This window comes from Pectinophora gossypiella, chromosome 17, assembly GCF_024362695.1.
Source record: "Pectinophora gossypiella chromosome 17, ilPecGoss1.1, whole genome shotgun sequence".
In the NCBI taxonomy this organism is placed as follows: Eukaryota; Metazoa; Arthropoda; class Insecta; order Lepidoptera; family Gelechiidae; genus Pectinophora; species Pectinophora gossypiella.
The window spans coordinates 6,195,407-6,223,198 of record NC_065420.1 but is presented as its reverse complement, the minus strand read 5'-3'; the positions used below and the strand labels follow the sequence as shown (position 1 = coordinate 6,223,198).

General features: G+C 37.4%; 1 protein-coding gene across 4 annotated transcripts; it reads left to right on the top strand.

Annotated features, from left to right (window-relative positions):
- The first annotated feature begins 245 nt into the window (after window positions 1-245).
- LOC126374388 (cAMP-dependent protein kinase type II regulatory subunit) lies at window positions 246-27,652 on the top strand. Of its 4 annotated transcripts, none has more exons than XR_007567432.1 (8): window positions 246-823; window positions 3,609-3,799; window positions 5,053-5,190; window positions 10,208-10,420; window positions 21,134-21,305; window positions 22,404-22,493; window positions 23,106-23,288; window positions 25,158-27,652. XR_007567432.1 is itself a non-coding variant. In XM_050021013.1 (7 exons), exons 1-7 carry the CDS (start codon window positions 610-612, stop codon window positions 23,234-23,236), a joined length of 1,149 nt encoding a protein of 382 aa, XP_049876970.1. In that variant the 5' UTR covers window positions 247-609; the 3' UTR covers window positions 23,237-27,652. The 4 variants fall into 4 exon arrangements, 1 of the variants encoding a protein (XP_049876970.1); XR_007567431.1 differs by having other exon boundaries at window positions 24,797-27,652; XR_007567430.1 differs by having other exon boundaries at window positions 247-823; window positions 26,653-27,652.
- The last annotated feature ends 140 nt before the right edge of the window (window positions 27,653-27,792 follow it).

Here is a 27,792-nt window from a genome sequence, read left to right as displayed (position 1 = left end):
GCTGATAGCCTGATACTAAATGCAACCGGCTAACCGGGCCCTTGCGAAAGAATTTTATAAGTAATAATAATGGCTCTCATGAAAACTGAATTAATATGAGAAAAAGGACTAGACATATTTCATTATTTCAATATATCCTTTTTACCATAAGCACTAGCGGTGTAGTCTTGTAAAAAAACGCATTTAGATGTTCGATCGATTGTCAGCTATTTTTGTCCATGGTTATTTTTTTGTATGGTAATACTTGCAGCAAATGATTGAAGTGAAGTGAGTGGAAGAAGTAGGGCAATCAAAAGTTCGCCATTTTTACTTTTAGTGAAGGGAGATTTTATATTTTGTCAGGCTGGAGGACGAGGATAATTTTCTAAGTGTGTCATTGTATTTATTTCTCGTAGAAGAGACTATTATTTGAGAAAATCTTAGTATAATAGTGTGGTTTTATTTATTACTAACGTTTTGTATGTAGTGCTACTTCCCGTCGTAAGATTGCTCGTTGGTGTGTCGCTTTAGCTAATTCGATGGCTATGATACTGGAATTGTAATCTAACGTGTCGCTTAGACATTCTGCACACGGGATAATATCGAGAAAGTGAGGCGACGCCGTCAGAAATGAGCAGGCCTCAGGGCGGACGCATACAAGTCCCGGATGACCTTAGAGAGATCTTACTGGAGTTCACCATAAGCTACCTCCTGGAGCAGCCCGGCGACGTGATCAACTACGCGGTCGAGTTCTTCACACGGTTACAGAACAACAGGACCACTACCATCGTGCGGGGCCCCACCGCCGGCACGCCCGATGAGTCCATAATATCAGATGAAGAAGGTACTCATTTCCTCGTTATTACACTCAGTAATAGGCCACAAAAACTTTGTCGGGACACCCGAGGTGAGCTGATTAGAGCTGCGCAAATGTAGACGCAGTACCATTCATTTCCATTTGAATGAACTGAATACCTAATTATCTGCTTAGTTTATAGCCATGTGTGCTGTGCTAATCGGAATATGAGTGACATGTCGGCATCACCGCGCGGCTTGCAGCTGTTGTTGATGCCAAAAATCTATAACATCTATTTTCTATCATTGCCCTCTATTACCTACATATAATACTGATAGTAATTTCAATGATATTGTAGAACTGGTACCTACAAATTCTATAGATTCTGTAAATGTGAAAAGACATACTGAAAAGTCCTTCAGATTCAGAAAAGTTCAAATTTAATTATGCCATGATCAATATCTATAAAATTAGAAATGACCTATTTTAAACAAGAGTGATGTCGATGACTTCCTTGTTACTTTGCCTCAAATTGGAGAACAACAACTGACCTCCAATTGGAGAATAATTCTGTACTACCAAATTGTTATAAATAATTCCTGTAGTCACTCAACTAGCTACCTCACATCCTCATTAAAGCGGCACAATAGTAGATTGCTAGTGTTTCTTGAGTAGAAGTAGTAAATGTAGCCTCTATTTCAAAGTATTATTGCATAGTTATTGTTTAAATCCAGGAAACATTATGAAAACAGCTTGTGTCTTAAATTTAGAACTTGTTGCTCCTTTTATACAGAGTTGTATAAAAAATATTTATAAATACACTCTTATAGAGCTAACGGTTGTAATCATTACGTTCTATGCTGGCACCCTGCCATTACAGTTTCATGGTATAACTTTGTTTTATTATTCAAAATTTTAGGCAATATCACTTGCCAAGTAATAAATAAACAGCCCAGAACATTATGTTTGACAACACAGATAACTCCTGTGTTTTTTTTTATGTTTCTTGTCATTTTTCTTTTAAACAAAGTTTATTCATAATTTTTGAAGGAGTCCATAATAAATGAAATCAATTTCTTTATGAAATAATTATACATGTAAAGTAGAGATATAAGTTTTGCTGATTAAGTCATTATCTAACTTTATCTCTGACGATAAAATTTAATTACTACTAAATCTATTTAACTGATACTATAAATTCAGTGTTCCGCCGTGTTGAGCAACTGTGATGCCCGCAAGGTAGTTCCTCTGCACAATACAAATATACGGCTGCACAATTGTAGTGATTCCGTTTGATGAGAGTGTCTGAAAACAAGCACTAACATGCTTCCCAAAACACCACCAACTAATGCAAGTGAAACTGTCTGGTGAAACATAAATTCCCAGTGTTTACTACAAGCTGAAACCATTTGTGTGTTTGTTTTTTAACGCTTTGAACTTTGTGATGATGAGATTGGCTTGTTTTTCTACGTCTGTGGCTGACTTTAACGTCGTGAATTGAACCAGATGTCGGCCTTCCTTACATGCGCGTTACATAAAATTACCCGAGCCCATGTAATGACAGGTAATATGTATCTTCACAATGAAATGTTCAGGTGCTAACCAGACCTTGAGTTGTATTTGCGTAAGAGACATGTTTCAGCTCTTTTGTTGCCATATGTACTTACCACTGAGAAACATGTTCATTACAGTGAACATTAACTGTAATGACTCACTTGAAAAATACAGTCTTTTTGAGTCATACTCTCCATAAAATTATGGTTGGGTTGCATAGACTATGTACTTGTTAGTAAATAATAGTGACGTCATATATATCACTGTAGTTAACCTGTACAATGTAACATAGCTTACTGGATTAGCGTCAAAACCTGTTGACACTTAAGAAGTGAAATAGTGTCATTCAAGTTATTATACTGTTTTATATTTTGTAATGTATCTAGCGACATAATAAATTTCGCAATAGTTTATATTCCTTATAATATGCATCTTATCATGGGCAGTTGGGAATTTGCTAATGGTACAAATTATTATATAATCTCAACTAGTTATTAAACTCTTTAATAAAATATGAACCTTAGTGCAACACATTCAACTCTTTTTCATTAGATCAATTAGTTATTTACACTTCTAAATAATTAAACTCAGGTACGTCAAATCCTATATCAGTCACTAAGGTAGAGATGAAAGACAGATCAATGGCAAAGGTACAATTTCTCAATATAATTATTACGTTACAATTACAACTGCTCAATCACGGGAACCAGTTAGCCGCAAGGTCATCAAGCATTTGCTATACTTACTACAGATTAATGCGTCCTACTTAAACGACAGATCGCGAACATATTTTCTATGACGCTTTAGGTCTTACCTAGAATCGGCTATTAATTTTAACTTGTAGACATGGCAGGCGGTTCTAAGAATGCATGGCGTTATTGCGACAAAAATTTGCGGTGAGCTTTGCCTCAGTAGCGGTTCTGTAGAAAATGTAATTTCCACTGACGATTGACCCCTGAGATTTGCACCCACGCGTGAACTAAGCGTGACAATAGATAGATTAGCATGAGTACGCGACAAGCGTGCGACAGACTAGATAGATGGAAAGAATCGAGGCAAATGTGCTTGCGACATTACGATAATTCACTGGCAACTACTACTTTACAACCATTACTTATGAAACAGGTATCCAATAGCCGAAAACAACCGGTCTTCATTCAACGTTGATTAACATATGCCTCAGAGAGATTACTCCACGCAATGTTCTACTCCGTCGCTAGCTTTGCGCTGTTTTTCGTCTATTCCGAATGGATTGTAACACAGTATATTGTGACGGCAGAGCCGCCGGTGGCGCGCTTCAACAACCGGCGCAAGTCTGTGTTCGCGGAGACTTATGACCCGGAGGAAGATGACTCGGACGAGGGGGCTCCAATCGTGTTCCCCAAGTCGGATGCGCAGCGGACGAGGCTGGCAGAGGCAGTTCGCAGCATACTACTCTTCCGTGCCATCGACGTGCAACAGATGCAGCAGGTGAGTGACGTCACCAAGAAACAAAATGGCTGCTCGACAGACACGTAACTAGCGCAGGTAGGTAAGACTTAAGACCATGTCACAGTTCTCTACACTGAACTGGACATAGGAATTACAAAATTCCTTATTCAATGAAAGACATACAAATGTCTTTCAATAAACCTTGAAGACTGAAATATCTTACTTACCTATCCCTCACAAAGACTTTAGAAATGTAAATATAGATTATCTAAGAGAAACATCCTAGGTAAAGGTCACGTTACTCACTTAGATGTCTGAAGTATTGGATCCGGTTTTACTTAGCCTTAAATAGGAGAGAATGATCTTGATAATTAAGGTCAGTAACGCCATATGGAAACAACATGGCCTATTACATGGTGGTATGTTAAATACAAACATAAACAGTCATAAAAAAAGATCACACGAAGTTGAAACTTGTCTAATTACTTAAATACTTATTGATATATTTTACATTTTTAATGTAGGCTTTTTATAACACATCATTGGAAATTATACCGCTTTCATATAACAAGACTGATAATTCCCTAAGAATAAGGTATTTAGGCGAGAAGCTCGGTGGCGCAGCGGTAAACGCGCTCGGTCTGCGATTGTTGAAGTTAAGCAACTTTCGCAAAGGCCGGTCATAGGATGGGTGACCACAAAAAAAAAAAGTTTTCATCTCGAGCTCTCCGTGCTTCGGAAGGCACGTTAAGCCGTTGGTCCCGGGTGCATTAGCAGTCGTTAATAACCATCAACCCGCACTGGGCCCGCGTGATGGTTTAAGGCCCGTTCTCCCTATCCATCCATAGGGAAGGCCCGTGCTCCAGCAGTGGGAACGTTAATGGGCTAATGATGATGATGATAATGAAGGTATTTAGGTACCTACCGCGATTTCGATTACCGCTCGAATTTTCTAGGCTTAAGTAAAAGTAAGGCAATTCTAGCATTAGATCTTCTATCGATGTTATTTTTCTAGTTCTATGGTAGGTATGGATGTGTTTAAATCACGCAGTTTACGACCAGGTCGTTGCGGCATCATTATTGTCTTATCATCAACTCCCTAGCGTTATTCCGCTTTCACAGGGTCCGCTTGCCTAACCTGAAGATTTAAAAAGTCTGGCATTTTACAGAAGTGTCTGCCAATCTGTCCTTATAACTACCGACTGGTTAAGCCGCTTACCCCCGAAAACAGGTTACAGGTAGGTTTACATAATCACTGGCAATGATTTTAAAATGCTTGTGTATATGTCCAGGTCCTAGATGCGATGTTCGAGAAGCGCGCGGAGCCGGGCGAGTACATAATTCGGCAGGGCGACGACGGCGACAACTTCTACGTCATCGAGAACGGCATCTTCGACGTGCTCGTCACCGGCGACGATGGGATCGAGAAGGTAAGACTACTGATTATTGTCTGTGGTACTCGGGGCCTAGATACAGAACTTGACAGGGCGACGTCGATGACGTGCATGGCATAAAAAAACCAGGTATGTTCAGTCCTATGACAAGCCGCCATTGCTAGCCCTTTGATGACGTAAGTGTTACTACTGTGTTACCATGAAATTGGTATCTCCAACATTCCAAGGACGTAAATTGTATTGTTGAAGTTTAAGTGAATTACTGATTAATGTGTTTAATTACAATTATTTAATTACTATTATGTAAGTAAATCTTTTACTAAAAGTTCAAAATTTGTTTGCAAAGTAAATATAAAAAGATTGGTTGTCGGTAATTTATTTTTTACGAAATGCCAACGCAGGATGGGATGTCGTTAGTTGGGCTAACCTTGAAATGTTAGCTGTCACTTTTGAGCTTACCTGGTATTCTTATACCATGGGGTCGTAAATGTAAGACTATTGTTGTATTTATAGGATGTATGAAGCGACCAGTGAGTTTAGGAACTCCATACAAAATATGATAAGCATGACAAAACAGGATTCGACCAAGAGGCATCATAATGCTGCTTTGTAAAGAAGCGTAGTGCTATTATAGTAACAAAAATCACGTGTTGTCTTCCGGGTTTTTTGGCAGGCTGAAATTCAAATAATTTGCTGAATGAGTGATTTTCAGAGCAAGGACGTCAATATCATTAGTGACACTCATAATAATTCCTGTAAACACCATCTAATTTTATTTTAAGTTATATCTGTCATTTTCTTATCCGCCGAAAAGGAAAGGGACGGGTAATCGACAAGCGTAAAATTTACGGAACACACGTCAATTTTAAGCAAGTGTAAAACAACCTTATAACAATTTTGCATTAGCTAATGACCCGACAGAATTATGTTGACAGCACATGTCAAACGGTTTGCATACCAGCAAGTTTGCCCGGGTTATTAATTAAGAGCTGTCAATCATCCGTCCCTTTCCTTTTCGGCGGATAAGAAAATGACAGGTAGGTATAACTTAAAGTAAAATTAGGAGGTGTTCAGGAATCGGGGCCATAAGCTGTTTACAGCTCTAGCCGAGATTCGAAACCGTGACACTAAATAAGTCACACGTTCTCAGAACAGGGCTAACACAGATTCGTAAAAAAGTACATCAAAATGGACATGATTAAGTAATTTAGATCGTATATAATCTTAAGATAGGTATAAAATTAATTTATATTGTTCGTTGCGTCATAGATACACGATCATACACATAAAAGTGAGTCGAACGCGACCAATTGATTGTGTCGGTATTGTCAATTACATTCACGAAAATCACGATTCATTAGAATGCTACCGATAACCATATTTGCCGCGTACGTACGTTTACATGCGTTTTGAGCTTACTTTAGAAACAGAAAAGTCCATCATAGGAAGATATTAGAATACTGACATTATTTATAAAAAGTTCGATGAGGCGTGGGAGTTAGTTTCATCTTGCAATGGATGTACCTCTGACTAGCCCAATAGGGAATAGTCGTGAGCAATTCAGACTGATTACTTAGTCAATGAGGAACTTTCTAGGCTACGTTCCCCAATACCTATGCCCATATGCGTATAGGTACGTATATATATAGGTGGCTAACGTTGCCCGTATAGGCAGTCCATTATGTTACTGTAGAGGACACTTCCCTTAGTCGGTTTTTAAACCTGTTTAAACCGGTTTTTAAACTCTTTATATTATTCCCTAACATAGGAGCGTAAGACTGGAATGCTCGAATGATGTGAACTGGGTTTTACTCCCAGTGCAGAAGAGAAGTAAGATACAATAATCGCATACATCCATATGTATAGTTACGGCTGGAATATTCTGTCTAGTCTACTCAAGTGTTGTAAACAGTTCATGTTTCTAGTTATAGCAACAATGGTCGTGCCACTCGATGCGTGTCGTATCGTAACACCTTACCTTGTCTATGGATACGCAACAATACGTATGATGCATCAAAACAATACCATTATGAACCCTGAATTTAAAGCGTACTAAATAAAACCAGCTCACGCAAAATTGCGATAAGGACGTGTAAATATATAATATTTTGTTCGTACTTTCCGCTTTATGGCATTTAAAGGACAAATTCGATTTATGTAAAAATGGAAGTAGGAGGTAAATTGACATACGCAAATAACTGTTCAATAACGCAATTTGCAATTACGAAATCAAACGACAGATTTGATTATGTTCATACTCATTGACACTCTCACTACGAAGAAGCCCTGTACCCATTTACTTTTACCCAATAGTGGGATGTATACAAAGGTGTAAAACATGAGTTGAAAACCCATCACTACATATAGCTTATATCTAGCTATCTGAAGATACCCGTACCAAGAGTCAACAAGACGTCTTCCACCACTGAATTCGACTTTTTGAGTTGCAAAGCAATTAATTGATATCACGCGGTTTCCAGGATTTATGCCCGGTTAATGCCAATGGGCTCGCCCTATAACGGGGAGTTGAGGAGTGGGTATATGTACCTCTGCATACCCCTTCAGGGATATACAGGCGTGACGCTATGTATACAATACAATACAAATACACTTCATTGCACCAAAATAAAAACAAATAATTACAAAAAAGTCTCTTAATTAAGTACATGGCAAATGGCGGCCTTATCGCTTAAAGCGATTTCTTCCAGACAACCATAAGGTGAGGAAAAAATTTTTTAAAAAAATAATAATTGAAAGATTGCGAGTACAAAGTATAAGTACTTACAACTAAAACTAACTATGGTAGTAACTATGTATATGTCTATTGATTACTTGCTTGTGTCTGCGTAAGGATTACAGGCGTGAATTTTTGTATGTTAAGGTTAGCCGTAATTTAAACCCAATTAGATAATACTAAGGCCTGCACCTCCCAAGGTCTGTCGTCCACGAAACAACACCTACGCCTAAACACTTTTCTAATAAAAGAATAAACGGTGTCATTGCGTGGATTAGACTCAATTATGCTTACTTAAGACGCAATTCGTTATGAATCGATAGTCTGGTAGTAACCCCTGATCTGCGGAGAAACCAGACAATAGGTTTTACATTGTGTCGCGTGTAAAGCTGCGTTTCGATACTCTAAAGGTTAACCAGTAAAACTGCAAAATAAATCTTTACACACTTTCAATAGTCGTGCATGTTTATTTATGACAGGATTCAAATAAATGAAATGAATGATTATAAAAAAGTAAATCAACTTTCTGATCTAATGGGGGACTATGGCGGCTCAATAATAACCCTGACATTAGGGTTGCTGAGTTTGGTTATCCAACCCACACACACACACACACGCACGCACGCACGCACGCACGCACGCACGCACACACGCACACACACACACACACACACACACAGACACATATAAACAGCCTATATGCGTCCCACTGCTGGGCACAGGCCTCCCCTCAATCAACCGGAGTGGGTATGGAGCATACTCCAACACGCTGCTCCACTGCGTGTTGGTGAAGGTGTTTGGGCTAGTAGCCCGGGACCAACGGCTTAGCGTGCTTTCCGAAGCACGGAATAATCCCACCCCCGCACAACGGAAGATTTTTGTAATAATAAATAATATATCGTATGGGCGAATGCGGCGATATAGGTCGTGATATGTGTACACTTATCTGTATGACATATGACAGGAGGATGATTAAGTATGCCAGGGTATACAGTAGTAGCATAACCTTGCCTTTAGACGCTGCCCATCTAGATCGCACGCAACTTTGTTAGGCTCGTAGCCAGATAAGGTCAAGGTTAGGTTATGAGAGCACAGAGCTGTCTTTTCAGACTTGCATAACATACATGGGTCGTTCTTCTTTTTTATCGACAATGATCTGTCCTTCGCTCTGCTATAACATAGCATGTTTTAGAATTTTATTTAATCTTTCCATTGTCCAAAAATATAGTTATCTTATTATACTTAAAATACTAGCGAAATACTAATCGGTTCCTCGATTAGTGATTAACGTAGCTTGGTTGTTTTTCACAAAATTCTGTGACAGAGTGGTAAATCGAAATGCTGTCTCCGATGAAAAGGGCCACTCTGTCACAATATATTTTGCAATGCGCCTGCAAGGAACAGTATATTACCAAGATAAAGAGAAACACTAAATACTCCTCTACAGACACATCTCTATATGATGTTTTTTAAATATTTATTGCCGTTATAATGAAAGATGTTAAATCCGATATAACGAGAAAATGACTTCTTATTGTCGATAAAAAAGAAGAATGACCCACAAACGTTTTAGGCAAAATAACGAACCTCCTCATTATTCGTCTCGTGTCCAGAAATATGACGCGACTATTTAATATTTTTCTTAGGAACTTTTATTGAGAATAAATTGCACTTTAATTTATAAAATATTCTACCGATTCTGATGAACGTTTGTAGCTGAAGAAAACAAACAAATATTGCATATATTATGTCAATTTTGTGAATAAATATGTAGAAACAGCCCTTGATATTATATTATGTATATAAAAACAATCGTCCCAAAGAATCGTCGACATAATCCCATCAGAGATCGAAAAATTCGCAGCATGAGGTCAAAGCACGTGACGGTTAAAACGCTTGTCCTGAATTGACAGTACATACATAAACTGCCTATATTACGTCCCACTGCTGGGCACAGGCCTCCCCTCTATCAACCGGAGGGGGTTTTGACAGTAGACAAATTGACAGTAGTAGGGGGTTTAAATCCCAACCTTTTTCTCTTTGACAATCTTTGATATTCGCAGTCAACTTAGTTACATACATTGTTTTAAGTTTACGCGGTTATTATCATAATTAAAACACTTGCCGCGTTTAAAGTAGGGATATGAGACTCCCGATATTTCGACACTGTTGCAAATGCCATGATCACGGGATGACTGACTGTCATATCCCTACTTTAAACGCGGTAAGAACCCGTTATTATGTGTTTTAACTTAGTTACATGTTTATACCAATATAATCTTATCCCGGATTTATTCTTATTTACGTATTTTAATCCAGGTGGTGCACACGTACGAAGGATCAGGCTCGTTCGGCGAGCTGGCGCTGATGTACAACATGCCTCGCGCGGCGTCGGTGCGCGCGCAGACGCCGGGCGCGCTCTGGGCCATGGACCGCCACACCTTCCGCCGCATCCTGCTCAAGAGCGCCTTCAAGAAGCGCAAGCTGTACGAGGAGCTGCTCGACAAAGTGCCCATGCTGAAGGCGCTGCAGGTATGACGTCATCGCTTTCCTGCCCTTAAAGCAATTCAGATATCCCACTAAAGCGTGGCCCGAGGAGTAATTACCGAGCGCGACAGAGCATCTTCTCTCACTCGCTCTGATAGGCTGGTCAGCTTTTCAGATTAGAAGCGGTGTTTAGCTTCATTGGGAATGTTCCTTTACTTAAAAATATTTTTAATAAAATTGGTTTTGCTTTTATTTAATATGATGGGACGAGATCTACGATGAAGTAACCTGTATTCTCACGTGTTAATAAAAAATTACTAACATGCGTATGTTAATAGTGGAACTCCACACTTCAGTTACATAGAATTGCGTAGTTTCCTAGGTCAAAGACAAATTATGAAATTCTGATTATTAAATAAAGACAGATCTAAAATGATGACAAAAAAAGATTTCTTTTTTCTATTTAACTTATTTCATCATCATCACCAGCCCATTAACGTCCACACTGCTGGGGCATGGACAGGGAGATCTGGCCTTAAACCATCACGCGGGCCCAGTGCGGATTGATGGTTATTAACGACTGCTAATGCAGCCGGGACCAACGGCTTAACGTGCCTTCCAAAGCACGGAACGGATTTAACTTATTTACAAATGTTAATAAAGAAAAATGTAATAATAAGCGCGATATTTTGTCACGTTTTACTATGACGCCACTGGTGGCTTTTTCATACAAATTCCATAGTAATTTCTATTTCTTTTTTTTGTGTTTTGAGTTTTGACATTTAATAAAAAGTAACCGATTTGACTAGTTGAAAACTATTACCATTCTATTTTTGTAACGATTATATAGGTTTAGTCTGACGTCACTTCACGACAAATATTTTTCAATCGAAAGAAATGGATTGTTTATAGTATTTATAATGTAAGAGTACTCTAATAACATAGATGTTCCGTATAACGCCGTGTAAGATAACATCGAGTATTTACTCAGCGACTGTTCACATTGCGACTCATTCACTTGTTTATCTTGGCCCGAGGCTATTTTAGTGAACACTCGCTCTTCTAGTTACCCACTTAGATACCTTTCTGCACATGCATGACGTCAGCGTTGAAAGGTTTTTGAACGCTTTACGTAAATGGAACCAAATTGAACTGTAATAGGCTAGATTGGGTCTAAAACAAGCAATATAATATAATATAACATAGGACACACGACGAATACGTGCGGCGTTCGTGGGTATAATAGAAGAAAAAGAAAGAAGAAACAAAAAATATTTATTCGACATACTAATGTTTTCACATATTAAAAGAACATAATACAATTATGAATGTATGCCGAAACGGTTCCACCTCAGTATTACGCCACGTTTCTTTCTTTCTTTAAAAATAAATTACAAAATGCTAATCTAATAGTCTACTTTTGCAAAAGAAATCAATCTCATTTGTCTTTTTAATTCATTTACAAATTTGAATTAAGAATTATGTAGCCAAGAGTACGACGTTTTACCACGTCTACTGGTGACGTCATTCGTGTGTCTATACAAATTCTACAGAAGATAATACAAATGTATCTATCAATTTACATTTCATAAAAAGTCAAATCAAATATACTTTACTGCACAGAACTAAATTTTAACAATCAGACATATGTAACACATGAATACAGTACAATTGGGGCGGCAAAAAGTTTCCCATATCACTAGGTTGTACTCTTGCCTATCCTATGTTGGATCGACTCAACGTGTATTCCTCTTCCATCTCTGTCAGTCGTCATCTCACTCACACTTATAAACAGTGGTGCTGATTCCTGTACACACCATCTAAGTTTATTTTAAGTTATACCTGTCCTTTTCTTATCCGCCGATAAGGAAAGGGACGGGTAATCGGCAGGCATAACATAAACATTTATGGAACGCACGTCAATTTTAGGCAGAAATTAAAAAAACCCTTCCAAAATTTTAAATAGGCCAATAACCCGACAGAATTAATTTGACAGCACACGTCAAACGGATTGCATATGAGCGAGATGTCTATTTTATTCGCACGGGTTGTTTTACCATTTCAAAATTGACAGTAGTCAATCATCCGTCCCTTCCCTTTTCGGCGAATAAGAAAATGGCGGGTATAACTTAAAATAAAATTAGGAGGTGTCTGCAGGAATCAGGGCCTGGGGCTACCTAGCCGCATCCTATCCTAATTAATAATGTATGTAAATAAACAGGGGGGTTAAAATGGCCACATCGAAGCAATTCATCTAAGAGAGCTATATTGCAATTTGACATTTGCCCATATAAAAGTAGGTGCACAATGCAAACAAATGTCAAATAGCAATATTGCTTTCTTAGATAAATTGCTTCGATGTGGCCATTTTAACCCGCCAGTTCAAAAATAATAGTATTTTATGCAACAGTTGTATAAGAAGGGTCAAAAAATGCGAGTGGCGTGAGTTGCGATGTGAGCCTTGGCGAACATCGCAATAAGAGACGCCACGAGCATTTTTTGACCTAGTTATACAACGTTGCATACAATACTTTTTCTACGACGACGTAATTTTAAATGAAACAAAAATTATACAAAGAAAAATTTTATTTATAAAAATGAAGATGTAAATCTTGAGCTAACGTTGAAATTTCTTCTGGTGTAAAATTCAATAGTTCTTCATCCATTTTTCCTTTTTATTTTATACTTTTTAGTGTTTTGAAACGAAACACAAAAATTTTCCAATTTATTTTCCAACGCGCGGGAAAATGGCGGCAAATGTATACTTTTTTTTTATAGTATATCTATGGCACCAAACAAAGTAAAGGTGCCAGTTTCCAGGTCAAAAAAAAAAACAACAACAATGCTTTTTTGGCGACATTATAGTACAGTTACACTTTGTAAACAATGCTTTTATAGGCCATAGAGCGTACACTTTTTCAAAGAGTTTAATTATGTATGTACTTATATTAGACTTTTTGGTTATTTAAATGCCAGATTAAAGTAGAGGAGTAGAAAAACGTCTTTATTTTGCCTATACTGACGCGATTCTGTAAGCATTGCCATATCTTGATCGTAAATCAAGTCAACACACGCACTATGTATGCCATTGGGAGCGGGCAGCGTTCTACATACGTTCTACCTTAATGTAATGCAGATCTCGTTACCATTGTGAAACATGCAGTGGGCAAGCCGCACTGTTTATACCATACGTGTTTTCGCTCGAGTGACATACTAGAACTTATAAGGAGTAGTAACATAAACTGCCTATATACGTCCCACTGCTGGGCACAGGCCTCCCCTCAATCAACCGGAGGGGGTATGGAGCATACTCCACCACGCTGCTCCACTGCGGGTTGGTGGAGGTGTTTTTTACGGCTAATAGCCGGGACCAACGGCTTAACGTGCCTTCCGAAGCACGGAATCATCTTACTTTTTCGGACAATCAGGTGATTCAAGCCTGAAAAGTCCTTACCAAACAAAGGACAGTCTCACAAAGTGATTTCGACAATATCCCCATCGGGAATCGAACCCGGACCTCCAGATCTTGAGCCTAACGCTCTAACCACTAGACCACGGAGGCTGTTGGGAGGAGGATAAGGAGTAGTATTGCTGAATAATCGATCGATACTATCAATAGGCATATCGACATTTAGAGTATTTATCAGGTTAGAAAATAATCGATTATTAATCGATATATCTGAAGAACCAGGTTCGATTCCCGATGGGGACATTATCGTAATTACTTTTTGAGACCGTCCTTTGTTTGGCTTTTGTCTAAGGACAGGCAGGCTTCAACCACCTGATTGTCCGAAAAAGTAAGATGATAACCGTGGTTCGGAGGGCACTTTAAGCCGTTATGCTACCAATCAGCGTGGTGGATGATTAAGGTGATGCCATCATGAGGACGTGTATAGGCAGTTTATATTTTTTTAGATTTGTTTGTTCTGTTTGATATAAAGTCGATTATCGCCTAACACTAACTATGAGTAGTGCTGCAAAGAACTTTAGGCTTTTAGCCCTTATTTTAAGACTAGACTGTTAAATAAAAAGCTTAGTAGGCTAAAAACCTATAAAGCCATTTAGTACTTGCGGTTAGGCTAGGGTTAAGCCTATTCAAGCCTATTGGTTATAAGCCTAAAGGCCTTAAAAAGGCCTAACCTTGTTTAAGACTAATTTAATAAAATAAGACGCTCAAAAAGCCTATGAAGCTCTTAGACCTTAAGGTTATTTAGGCTATACATACAGTCCCTTTCTGAAGTAAAAAAAGTAAAAGTGTGGGTGGGTACAACAAACTTTAAAAACATATATACCTACACAAACACTGTGAAAAATTGATTTATTGTTAGATGCACAACTAGCTAACTAACTATGAATATTGAAAATAACTTCTTACTATCAATTAGTATGGAAATAGTCTAATAATTATAGTAATACGTAACAGCACGTCCTGTCAGCCCCATACAAATTACTTACGCCAGTATTATATAGTACTCTGTGGTAACAGTATAGTAATAGACTATTAGGTATATTAGGTACTTAAATGAAAATATACTTGATCATAACAATTAGTTTTTATTTTACATTGATAATGGTGCTAATTCCTGTAAATACCATCTAATTTTATTTTAAGTTATATCTGTCATTTTCTTATCCGCCGAAAAGGAAAGGGACGGGTAATCGACAAGCATAAAATTTATGGAACACACGTCAATTTTAAGCACAAATCTAAACCAACCGTCTAAAAATTTTACATCAGTCAATAACCCGACACGTTCATTTACTCATTCTTCCTAAAATTAAGAGCTGTGAATCATCCGTCCCTTTCCTTTTCGACGGATATGAAAATGACAGATATAACTTAAAATAAAATTAGACGGTGTCTCCAGGAATCGGGGCCATTGATAGATTAAAATCAACTAAGTTCTAAACTTACTAAGGTACTTAATTGTATTCTTTTAAGTGGTTTTTAGAAGTTTTTTAGCGAGAGTTCTTGGGACCTCGGAATGAAACCAGTCCTTGAGAAATTAACGTTTTTAATCAGTGTAGGTCACTTAAATTAGGATAACAAAACTATTTTTCGCGGCGCGCGGGGTGGAATTTTCGTATCAACTTATCAACTACTCGAGAATGTAGCTTTCGTAACGGGCCGGTAGGCGGCGCTCGCGTCGTCCGGTAAGACGTTTCGTTTCTCGCGCTACAGTTTATATTTAATTACTTTTTATTTAATATTTTTTACTAAGGGACTACTACCAGTGATACACAATTTCAGACAGTCCCTCAATATTTGTAAAACGTGGCGAAAACAACCGATTTTTAAGGCCAATATCATGTGTGAATTTTATGTAGCTCCAATAATATTATATACATACGTATCGAATTGATAACTCCCTTTTTTGAAATCGGTAAAAAGGCTTTTACTAAAAAATGATAATAAAGACTCCAGTCCCAAAAAGCCTACTACTTTAAAAAAGCTATAGGCTTTTTAAAAGCCTACTACATTAAAAAGGCTATAGGGTTTTTTAAAGCCTACTACTTTAAAAATAGCTAAAAGTTTTTTAAAATGACGAAGCTTTTAAAGCCCTATTTTACTGGTCTAGTCCCAAAAAGGACTCGGTAGGCTGAAATTTAGGGCTAAAAGCCTAAAGTCCTTTGCAGCACTAACTATGAGTGTAAGTACCTTAGAGATTTTTACGCGTAGAGTTGTCATTGGTAAAGGGTTTCGCAACTCAATGTGTTTACATTCATTTGACCACAATCTCATCTGATGGTAAGTGATGGAGTGGCCGAGGATGGGACATACTTAGCTAGAAAGTGCCTATTCGCTCTTGCTTTGACGGGGCCCAGGGGATCTGAAAAGGTCACATTATAACAATTCATCTAAAAAAGCAATATAGCAATTTGACATTTGCGCATATAAAAGTATGTTGGAGGCGATTCTGCCAACACAAACTTAATTTAAATAATTTAATTTGACCATTCTAATAATAGTGTTGTCCTGCACTTTATATATGGGTAACATAGAGATATACAGTTAACTTTAGATCTGTCATAGAAAATGAAAAATAAGCCGTGTCGGCTCGAATCAACACCTGTACGTCATTAATATAAATAATAATTGTCTACTTGACAGTTGTAACAATACATACATAAACTCACGCCTATTTCCCACCGGGGTAAGCAGAGATTATAGAAATCCATTTGCTTCGACAACAACAACAAAACAAGTTGTAACAATAAAATATAAAAAATGTGGGAAATGGTAGTTTATTATTTAACGATAATTATCCAATAGTTTTTTTATTGAGATCTTTTTTAAATATTTTTTATTTATTTTTACAAAATAAGAATGCATTTTTTTTATCTGTGTATTACAAGACCCGAAACACGGGCGGCCATGATTGAGCTTCGTGTGACGTCACATTTCACAAAATAAAAAAACTATCTGTCAGGTTTCAAGTAATACTGTTTGGCAGTTTCTTTGCTTATTGAAATGTGACGTCATTGGGTAAAATGTCATGTGACCAACCGTTTTCGCGCGAAATTTGAAATTAGTATTTAAAAACCGTTTTTCTTGAAAATCTTTTTCGAGAATATAATATATTTTAAGAGATATAAAATAAGCGTCTGTAATTTTTAAAATACTTATCCGAAAACTGTCAAGTAGCCAATAGGTACATCACCATCATTATTGCGGAAATTGTGGTGTTAATAACCTTATTGTTGTTGGCAATAGTGATAACAAGTTCCTGTGGTCCGTTTATATTTAATTATTATATTTTATATTAGTTTCCCGTGATATCGTTAGACTTGTATTAAAAAAATACAGGGTGTTAGTGACATCGTAACGAAAACTTGATGACGGAAAATTCCACTTGATATTAACCCAATATCATGCCCTGAATCATCCCCCTCAGTATTCGTTACGAAGTCACTAACGCTCTGTATAACCGGTTTCCCTTTTATAAGCTTACTGAGTGAAAAGAAACGTATCTTAGGCCTCGACAAAAAATAACTTTAGCAAACCAACCATTTATCTCACTTTAGCTACCATCCAAATATAGGACTGGGGTACAATTCATCACATTAACTTCGCAAAGAGAATATTTATAATGCTTTGTTTCACCTTATGGCCGAAATAGAGTGCTATTTGCTTAGAAAGACGTACGATAAGGTGCAAAAGTCCAATCAGTTTCTTGCAAAGTAATAAATTAACTGGTTGCACTTAACACCTCCTGTTTACATGTCGTTTCTGTAGTGTACCAAAAACATCTACAAAAACATAAGTTTTATAATTATGACAACTAATGGTTCATAATTTCACCACTGTTTACAAATAATTCGCTGGGCTCACTGACTGCACTTTTGCTCATTGTACATTATTTGACCAAATTGGAGATGTGCTTAGAAACGGTTTAGTACGATCTATTCTGAACCGGATACGTGTATGAAACGATTGTCGTATGTGATAGAAGAAGCAGGACTGTGTTAGGATCAAAGCAGATCTAATTCCTTAGTCTGCTTACCCCGGTGGGAAATAGGCACGAGTCTATATATAAATATGAGTGTAATGTAATTTAAATGACGCACAGCTGATTTGCAAACCATTACTTATACGTTCATGTTTTGGCAGATGTAGTTGCCAACGTAATTATGCTATAGGTACTTACTATTCACGTTTCATTACTTTGACCGTAACCTTACAATGCCATTAGAATTCTAACAGCAATGTTATGGTACGCAAATGCTAAGGAGTACAATTATAATGCCATGGACTGTTTGTTTACTCCGTTAGGGGGGATTCAAGGCTACACTGAATAAGTACTGTCTAGATCAGGGTTTCCCAAACTTTTTAGATAACTTACATGACATGAACATCATATATAGGTCCCACTGCTGGGCACAGGTGTGCCCTCAATCAACCGGAGAGGGTATAGAGCATACTCCACAACGCCCCGTTTAGATAACTTAATAGATACCTTTTGTTTTATGGAACCCTATATCAAATGATTACAAATCAAAGACACAAAGAATAAAACCTTTTACAAAGTGGAAACACTTTATTCTTCACTTTAACTTTTAATGCTAAAAATGGTATTTGGCGGAGCCCTGGTGACTTTGTGGAATCCACTTTGGAAATCGCTGGTCTAGAACATTCTAGTACTTAAAGTTAGGCCTTCGCCGTAGTGTTTATGTTGTTTTTTGTGATTTGTCTTATATGTAGCTCTGGTTTGGGTTCACTATTTGTTCGTACAAACAGTGAACGCTAAATACTCCCCTATACTGGTATACTGAATGAACATAAATCGCCTAAGTCGCGTATGCCTTCATTGTACATAGCTCTGGTAATAAAGTCACCAAATGAAATTATTGTACATCGCTTCGCATTTCAACAAAGTTATCAAAATATTGCAATATATCGCTAATTCCGACGACTTATCAACAGTACGAGAATCAATTCAATGATAAATGCTTGATAAACATATACGTCATTTATTATATTATATAAGCGGAGTCCTATGAGATAAAAGTGCGCGTCATCAGGTTGTCTTTCAACTGAGATTAGAGCTGATAAGAGGAGGCAGAATTGTCATCATAATAAAGAGGAGATGACTCGGATAAGCTACCGGCTTCCATTGTTGCGACATCTAAACCCTGATTAGGTTGACTGAAGCACAACAGATCAAGAGATTACTATAAATAACTCATTTTCATATAAAATTTCTGTACATGATGCCGAAAGGAAGGGTACTTCGATAAACAGAAACAAAACACTCGTCAAATACAATTATACCTAATCTGTAAGTATTATAGAAGTCGAAGAGAAGCCTTCCGCATATCACGTAGGTCTAACAGAAAGTTCTGAGGAGCGTGGGTACACAATTCATCTTACGATGTATATACCTGATTGTGTAGTAAAAGGTTACCTCCCTATCGTATAATTATAAAATAACTTCATAAAGGTTATAAATACAACGTGAAGTGACTTCGAAAAGAAAAGCAGCTCAAAACACATTTATTCGTTTTTCTTTTGTTTCAAACCATATCTGTATAGCTCCGGCGCAGATTATCTTTTTCTCAAAATGTATTTTACCTACATTGTCGGGCATTTAGCTAAAATGTGATTCAGCGCCGGAAGGCCGCCGGCTGGTTGGTCAATTTGGTTATAATGTAGTCTGAGTGTTTATAATTTTATATACAACTCAGGGAAGCAGCGTGGTGTAGTAAGCTCCATACCTCTGTAGATTGGGAGAGGCCCAAACGTTTAAAAGCTATATAATTAAATATTTTATTAAAGACATTTAACAGACTTGTTTATGAAAAACCGAAAATAAATTGATAGCTAACAGACCTTATGATGAAGGGGAAAATTCACACAGTAACAGATAATAGGTTGTGACGTCACCCATCGTAAGTTATAGTCGCTCTTAGAACAATAAACAATTTCCTGCTCTTGTAATGTATTCTTAACAAGCTAGTTGATTACTCATCGTTTTCAACTTTTTAGACGTTCATTATTTTAGCTAAACGCCCACTTATCTCTAATTTTTAAGAAATCGTGTTGTTGATTTTATTCACATACATAGTTATATACATACACTTAAACACACAACCACAACTAATCATAACACAACTTGCGGCTAACGGTGCTAATTCCTGTGAACACCATCTAATTTTATTTTAAGTTATATCTGTCATTTTCTTATCCACCGAAAAGGAAAGGCACGGATGTAATCGACAGGCATAAAATTTATGGAATACACGTCAATTTTAGGCAGGAATTTTAAAAAACCTTCCCAAATTTATATATTGGCCAATAACCCGACAGAATAAAGTTGACAGCACACTTCAAACGGTTTGCATACCAGCGAAATACCTTTTTGATTCGCCCGGGTTATCCATTCATTTACTCATTCTTCCTAAAATTAAGAGCTGTCAATCATCTGTCCCTTTCGTTTTCGGTGGATAAGAAAATGACAGGTATAACTTAAAGTAAAATTAGGAGATGTCTGCAGGAATCGGGGCCGATGTCCTTATAAATCAACGTGGGACTTTTAAATCGACGTTCCTCAAACACACGATAGGTGGCGATCATATTGCTGGGGTACATAATTATTCAAAAATATAATGACAGAAGCATAAAACTAATTGTTGCTTGATATTTGGATTAAATTATGTATAGATTTATTATTGGCAACCCCAACATAAAATTTTTACTTTTATTACTATGGCAACATTTGTCGCGTCTTTCCGGTTTTCTTGGGCTCTATTGAACTACTGTATCATACTGTTTGTACGAATTTGAATTAAATTTAGTGAGTTTTGGCACTCTGGACGTTTTCATCTGACATCCTCATCGTCAGAACACCAGCCCTCCACAGTCGCTAGGAACATAACACCGTAATCTCCTCTGCCTACCCCTTTGGGAATATCACCTACGAACGTTCGTAAAAAACATAACATAACGTTGCTATGTTCGTGTGTATGTTAGAATTTACTCTATCGTGTGGGTTGTGAGGTGGACTACCAACCCCATCAACCCTAGTGTCAGGGTTACTATTGAACTACTACTACTAACTTGCATCAGTAAGTAGTAACAGGGATTACAGGGGCTTACGTGCCTTCCGAAGCACTTCAACTTGAAGAATTTACTGTATTCATCGGTCTTAACTGCCTGCTGTCTAGGTGTGATTCAAAGTTTGGTAGACAGATATAGACATGCGTGATGCTATGTTATATTTATTATTCAAATCCTAATAATTGTCTTCTCCCCCACAGCCTTACGAGCGCGCGAACCTCGCGGACGCGCTGATCCCGCGGCAGCTGATCGACGGCGAGCTGATCATCCGGCAGGGCGACATGGCCGACGGCATGTACTTCGTAGAGGACGGCTCCATCTCCATCCGCATCACGCGCGACGACGGCAACGAGCACGAGATCAAACGCCTCGGTAATTACACTTACAGTCATGAGCAATATAACGTACCCACTTTAGGACTCTGTCGCACTAACATTAGTGAGACTTACAGTTAAATTTGTCAAAAAAGTTAATGTGACATGGTACCAAAGTGTATGTATACATATTAATGCTCGTGACCGTACATTCCACATGACGATAAAAACTAGAAGCTCAAATGTAGGCGGCAGCACTGTTGAGTGTTCCTATATTTTGAGAGTTCTCCTTACTATCCCGCTAAAATTTGTGAAAAAGTGTTAATTGGAAAATGACTAGATAAATGCAGGTCAAAAAGTAATGAAAAAAAAAATGTGTTTCAAAGTCCAATGGCGATGTCTAAAGTCCGTGGTCCGCGTCATACTATTATGGATGAAAGGTCAATTGACCTTAATATTATTGATGTGTTTACATAATGAAATTATTTACTAATTCATATCAAGAAAACCGTAACAAAAAATTTGGTATTTTATCACGTTTTTTCATAATGTCATTTAAAATTCCATTAGTAATTTCTTGTTTAGACGTTTAGTAATAAGTATCTTATTTGACTAGCTCGAAACTACCCCGTTCTTTCTCGAGACACCTTTTCGGTATTGATGAGTGAGTGAGATGAGTAGTACAACAGTATGGGATTTCATTCAATTGGTTCGCGAACTAGGATCAAGATAAATTATGAAATTCTGATTACTAAATAAAGACTGATCTAAAACTAATGAAAAACATTATCTTTTTTCTATTTAACTTACTTATGAATTTTAATCAAGAAAAATTTAATAATAATAAGTCCGACATTTTATCACACCTTTCTATGACGTCACAGCGTGCTTTTTCATACAAATTCCATAGTAATGTCGTGTTTTGACGTTTAGTAAAAAGTAACTGATTGCCTTGACGTGTTAAAAACTAGCCTATTAATTTCATTCCAAATCAAAACTGAGATCATTTTTGTTTACCTGGATTGAAACTAACTTTTTATTGAGAGGTTTTGTTAACAAAATTACATCCAAATCTGGTTTTTTAATAAGCCGCTTACGTACTTTTCACTTTCAAGTGGTATAAATAAGTAATGTACATACATTATGTGTGTTTCAGCTAAGGGCGGGTACTTCGGTGAGCTGGCGCTGGTAACGCACAAGCCGCGCGCCGCCTCCGCGTACGCTGTCGGACCCACCCGGGTGGCATGTGAGTACCGGCTCGTTCATCAATAAAAAAAATGTTTAGTTTAGTTTTTTTAAATAAAGTTTTATTCGGGTTAGTTGGTTTTCCTCGAACCCACAGTCGAGCGCTCCACAGTAACTAATTGTAATACACCTGTGTCAATAGAAATAGCATTCTACACGACAGCACTCACATAAACAATGTTACTGTATTTTTATTACCAGTTACGTATTTAGTAACATATCCTACTTATGTTTTAAAGTATGTACCATTTTATCGGTTTTTTGAGTACACTCACGACTGTTACGAATATATTTTAGATGTTTTCACTCTCGGTCTAACAGTTACATTAGAAATCTTGTGTTGGCTTGACAACAGTTTCGTGTTCGAATCGCTAGTGCATCGGAATTTTACGATCTACTTTGTGCACCCTAAACTCTGTTAAACGTAACTATTAACATATCTCTCGTCCCCTTTCATACTAAGCCATATGCCGTTTGTGCGAAAGAGACATTACCTCCTCTCCTTCGCACAAGGCGTTGTATAGTGTTGTCTGTCCTGCTGTCGTTATAATAGGGTATAATAACTGGTAATGTAAAAAGAAAAAGTGTATGAATGTGTTGTGAACGTTTCCAGTCCTGGACGTGGAGACATTCGAGCGGCTGCTGGGCCCGTGCATGGAGATCATGAAGCGCAACATCGACGACTACGAGGAGCAGCTGGTGAAGCTGTTCGGGGACAAGAGCAACCTCACCGACGTGCGATGAACGACAACGTCGCACGCAAGCAACGCGGGCCGTTGTTTCCCTTCCACGCACCGTAATCTATGCTCTTTGGTTTACTCTCTCGTGTCTGCGAACGAACTGGCAACGTCGCCTTTAGCGTCTGAATTTATTTATATATTATTGGTTTGTAGAAGCGATTTTATTTCAACAAAGGTTTATAATTTTACATTTGGAACCCTTTTACTTAGTATGGAGTTTTAGCTGAACAACGCGACGTTGCCAGCTCGTTTTTGTTCATGTTTTGTGTTCTTAATGAGACGCGTAAGTCGAGATTGTGCTATGACGTTTTTTAGAGAGAACGAAATTACTCTCGATCAGGGAATTTCCGACAATATAACCAGATGAAAACCTAAAATACGGAACGTATTCTATTCGTTCCGGTGTGTTAATGAGAGAACTCTTAAATTCTACAAGTGGAAATTGAAGGAAACAAAATTACCAAAGAGAAGCGCAATCTCGACTTCAAGGGCCGTCGGTTTTATGCTCATGTTAAGCAATTGCTAACTACAACTCATAAATTATATAACGTTATTTACCTACGCTTCACTTACCCGCTACTAATGACCGGACAAAGTACATTTATTTATATAAAGAATTATCTAGAAACAAAACTGTGCCATGTTGACGTTATGTTCACCTATAATTGTAAAATAATTATTTCGATTACGCGTTGGAAGGCGAAATGATGACAGTAGACGAGGGCTCAATAATATTGCATTGGTACAAAAAATACGCTTATTTTAGATAGTGAAATGCCTTAGTAGCTATGTAAATATAAGATACCTGACGGAGATGTGTGTCACCGGCGGTCGTGGACGCGGGTTCGACTGCCAGGGTACTATGTATGCCTTCTCTCTCTCGCGGCTCATTGAAGAGGAAGAAAACATACGCACAGTTTCAAAAGACTTAAAAAGTTGAGCTCACTTTATGTGCCATAATGGAAATTTATAATTTATTTTACGTAAGTCGTATATTTGTTTAATAGGGCTGGCCAACGGCCCATTTTTACGAAACCGTTCACACAGGTCTACTGTGAGAGCATATTTATGTGCAATATAATTTAATAATGATCGAAGGCCCGGTAGCGACCCGGGCGCGTGACGCTTTGAACGCTGTCGCCTGCGACCGCCGGCCGTTGTGAAGGGAACATCTACGATAGAGAAATAAAATAAGACTCTTGGGTTAAAGGCATTAGTCTTTAAAATTTACCGTAAAAAAGTGTTTAGTAGTGAAAAGTTGAAACGTGACAATGCAATGCTATTCGGCGCTCTGTCGTGACCACCCCCTGTCATTCTACTTACTGTAAGACATTTCACTGACACAAGCTTTCTGAGCGATACAGAATTTATATACCTTGTAGGTAATATATGTAGTTTTATTTTATTCGTGGCTAGATTAAATCTACTCACTTCTATTTTATTATTTTAACACGGTTAATGGATTCTATACGATATATGTATATGGAGATAGTAATGTGCGGATAAACAGATATTGAATGCCAAATTAAATGATATGTAGAACATTTATTTGTAATTGTTACAGGACAATGCGAATTTACAAGTGTCATTTGGGCATATTCAATAGTGAGGGGAGTCGAGATACAATCTTACTCGACGTCGGGAATCGTTTTGCTGTAAAATCTATATATTTTTATTTAACTGAAGAATTTTTATATAGAATTTGTTAAGAAAAGGAATTGTTTTTGTGTTAACTTTTATTAATTTATGTTTTAAATATTTTCTGTTGTAGAGAGTTCCTATTGTTTTGTTTGGTCTTAACATTTTATGTATTAGATCTGAGGTGTGTTGACTACTGTTTATAGCGAACACGTTTAATGATCAAACCCGTAGGTTGTTAATTTAATGCCCTTTTGTAACGAGTAAATATATCGGTGTACCAATAGATCGTCGTTGATCACGTGTGCATGCCCGCGAGCACCACTCGGCCCCGCGCGACTGCGGTGGGACCGCCGATGTCGTTTGACCCTCAGGTAGATCTTTCCAGTATTATTTAAATTAGAAAAATCTACAACCCTTATTTGTGAGTCCAGCCAAAGTAGGTGAATGCATAAAGATCATGTGTAGCACTAAAATATTTAAGTCTATATTTACTATGTAGTAGTTAGTTTTTGTCACTTCTTATTGTAATTTAAATTAAATATTAGTAGTTTAGGGAATCTAAATGGAGCATAGTCACATCCTGAGGGGAGAGGTGTATTAATTTAACGCCATGTGCAAAAATGTACAAATTTATTTCAGCTGCCATAGAAGATTTTAACGTTTTATGTTATTGAATTATTATCTAATTGAATTAAATGTTAGTAATTTTATTTCGATTGTTAGATTTGCAGTACTTGAGACTTCCATTGTCTGGCAGGATTGACGTTTTATTGATTGTGTAGTGTGCTGTTTGCTTTGCCGCTTGTGTTGTGGCCGGCGTCCGGTGTCGGCGTGTGGGATAACAACGCATTGGTTCACTTAGCATTCCTTGTTGCTGATGAAATATATATTTTTAACTATTCTATTTTTGTTATAGAAAAGAGATTTATTTTTATCTGTCCATCAATTGCGATAAGATTCTCACTTCAAGTGCCTATTTCATACAGAAACATCAACCAGGATACAATTAGTACTTCTCACTAACCACTTTAATCTCGTGTTTTTTTTTATTCTTGAACTGCCTTTTTCTAAGTGAAATTGTGAAATGTGTTGTGAGGTATGTGTTTAGTGCATCAGGTAAAATTACTCATTTGAGTCGCATACAAATGTTATAATGTAACAGAGTGAGGGAGTCTCCGAGCTTATCGACTGGGAATCGTTAATAGCCAATCAAACATATAAGATATCGGCATAACGACGTAAAACATTTCAAACCGTTTCATTTTGTTTTCCAAACCGATTTCACGTCGATAAGTTTGGAACTCTAATACAGTCAAAGAAAAGAGCAATTCGGCATAAACACAGGCTCGTATTTGACTCGTGTAATATTTGACATGGCTCGTATTTGACATTTCTTCGACTGTAAAGTGCTCTAATGCTAACGATATAAATCGTTGTACTATCAAATCGACGATGTTATACCTAGTATCTAAGTGCGCTAACTCTGAGAGAATATCAATCTAAGAACTTCCATTCTTCAATGTTGGATTGCTTTTATGTGTGTGGAATGTCATTGCGAAGTTTTCCCTTCTATGATACATATTACCTCTATAGACAGGGTGCTGCATTACCATCGAGCACAAGTTACACTCGAACTCCAATTTGATTCATCGCCACATTTCTATCGACATAACAATATTCACAGTGTCAGTCGAATGTATTACAGACGGCCGGCAGTGGTGCAGCACCGTGGTAATTTGATATTCCCGTGTATAACGTTGTGTTTGTTACATTGTACAGGTGAGGTGCGTAACGTGTCCACTACTCCACATTATTAATGTCTGTGTGTCCCCGGTGTATCAAACCCAGTAGTTAATAGTATTGTGCAATAACTTATGTCATTATATGTCGTCTACATCAATATCATGTGTTAAATTTCGTCAGTGTGGAATTTATTTATAGATTTTAATAAAAAATAGAATAAGATACATATATTTCTCTTTATACTGATGTTTAATAAAAACATTCTAAGTATTCGCATCAGGGACTACTTAACAAAGCTATCTTGTAAGGCTAATATAGTTTGGAGAATTGTAACTGACTTGCAATATGGTAACGAAAGCACAAATGTTTGTTTGAAACACGTGAATTGATAGATTTCGATTCTGTTGTCTTCCAAATGGGACGCACAGAAGTTCTCAACTAGTTCACAGCGACATCGCACCTGCGTCATGCGTCGCTCACTGTCTTCGTTTGTTCTCACCAGTTCGACTGTTTAGTTCAATCGTCGAACTAATGAGATAAAAAAGTGTCACTAGCTCCCTGCAGTTACGTGAATTACTGCGAATATAAAAATATTTAAATGCAGTAGAATTAGCGTGTCCTTAACGCTCTCACTAGTTCGACAATTGAACCATCACTAGTAGAACATACGCACTATCTGGCATTCTGATGTTAAATTCAATACGCTTATACGTAGCGTAATTTTTTATAAATTACTAGTCATTGGTGTCTTAACGTAGATTTGTAACCTGACGGCACTTTGGAATGGAACATACTCCATATCTTCACATTCACATTAGGTGTAAGTTGTCATGCCAGTTCCATGAAGTGAAGCATATCAGAGCGGACAGCCGCCTCCCATGTTGTCTATTATATAATTGCACCACATATGTACATCCGGTAGCCAGTTGAAAACTAGTACCGCTTTACCCACGTCATGAGCTTACCCTGTACATTTATAAAAATTATGTATCGTAAAATGTTAGAAAACTGAATTATATTTGTTTGTAGATCTAAATCGCGTTATTTATTTGTTAGCCCTTTAATCCCTTACTACCCTGACACATGCTATCTGCAAGCTATAAATAGAGTAGTTGTAGGGTATTTTGCTTTATCCAGCTATACCCTTTTTTTTAATGTAGAATTACGCAACAGATT

Bases quoted from the DNA above. Each gene is read 5' to 3' on its own strand.
- LOC126374388 (XM_050021013.1), top strand. From the start codon at position 610: ATGAGCAGGCCTCAGGGCGGACGCATACAAGTCCCGGATGACCTTAGA. The intron at 10,421-21,133 runs GTATGACGTCAT...TCTCCCCCACAG, and splicing joins CCATGCTGAAGGCGCTGCAG to CCTTACGAGCGCGCGAACCT. The intron at 22,494-23,105 runs GTGAGTACCGGC...GAACGTTTCCAG, and splicing joins CGGACCCACCCGGGTGGCAT to TCCTGGACGTGGAGACATTC.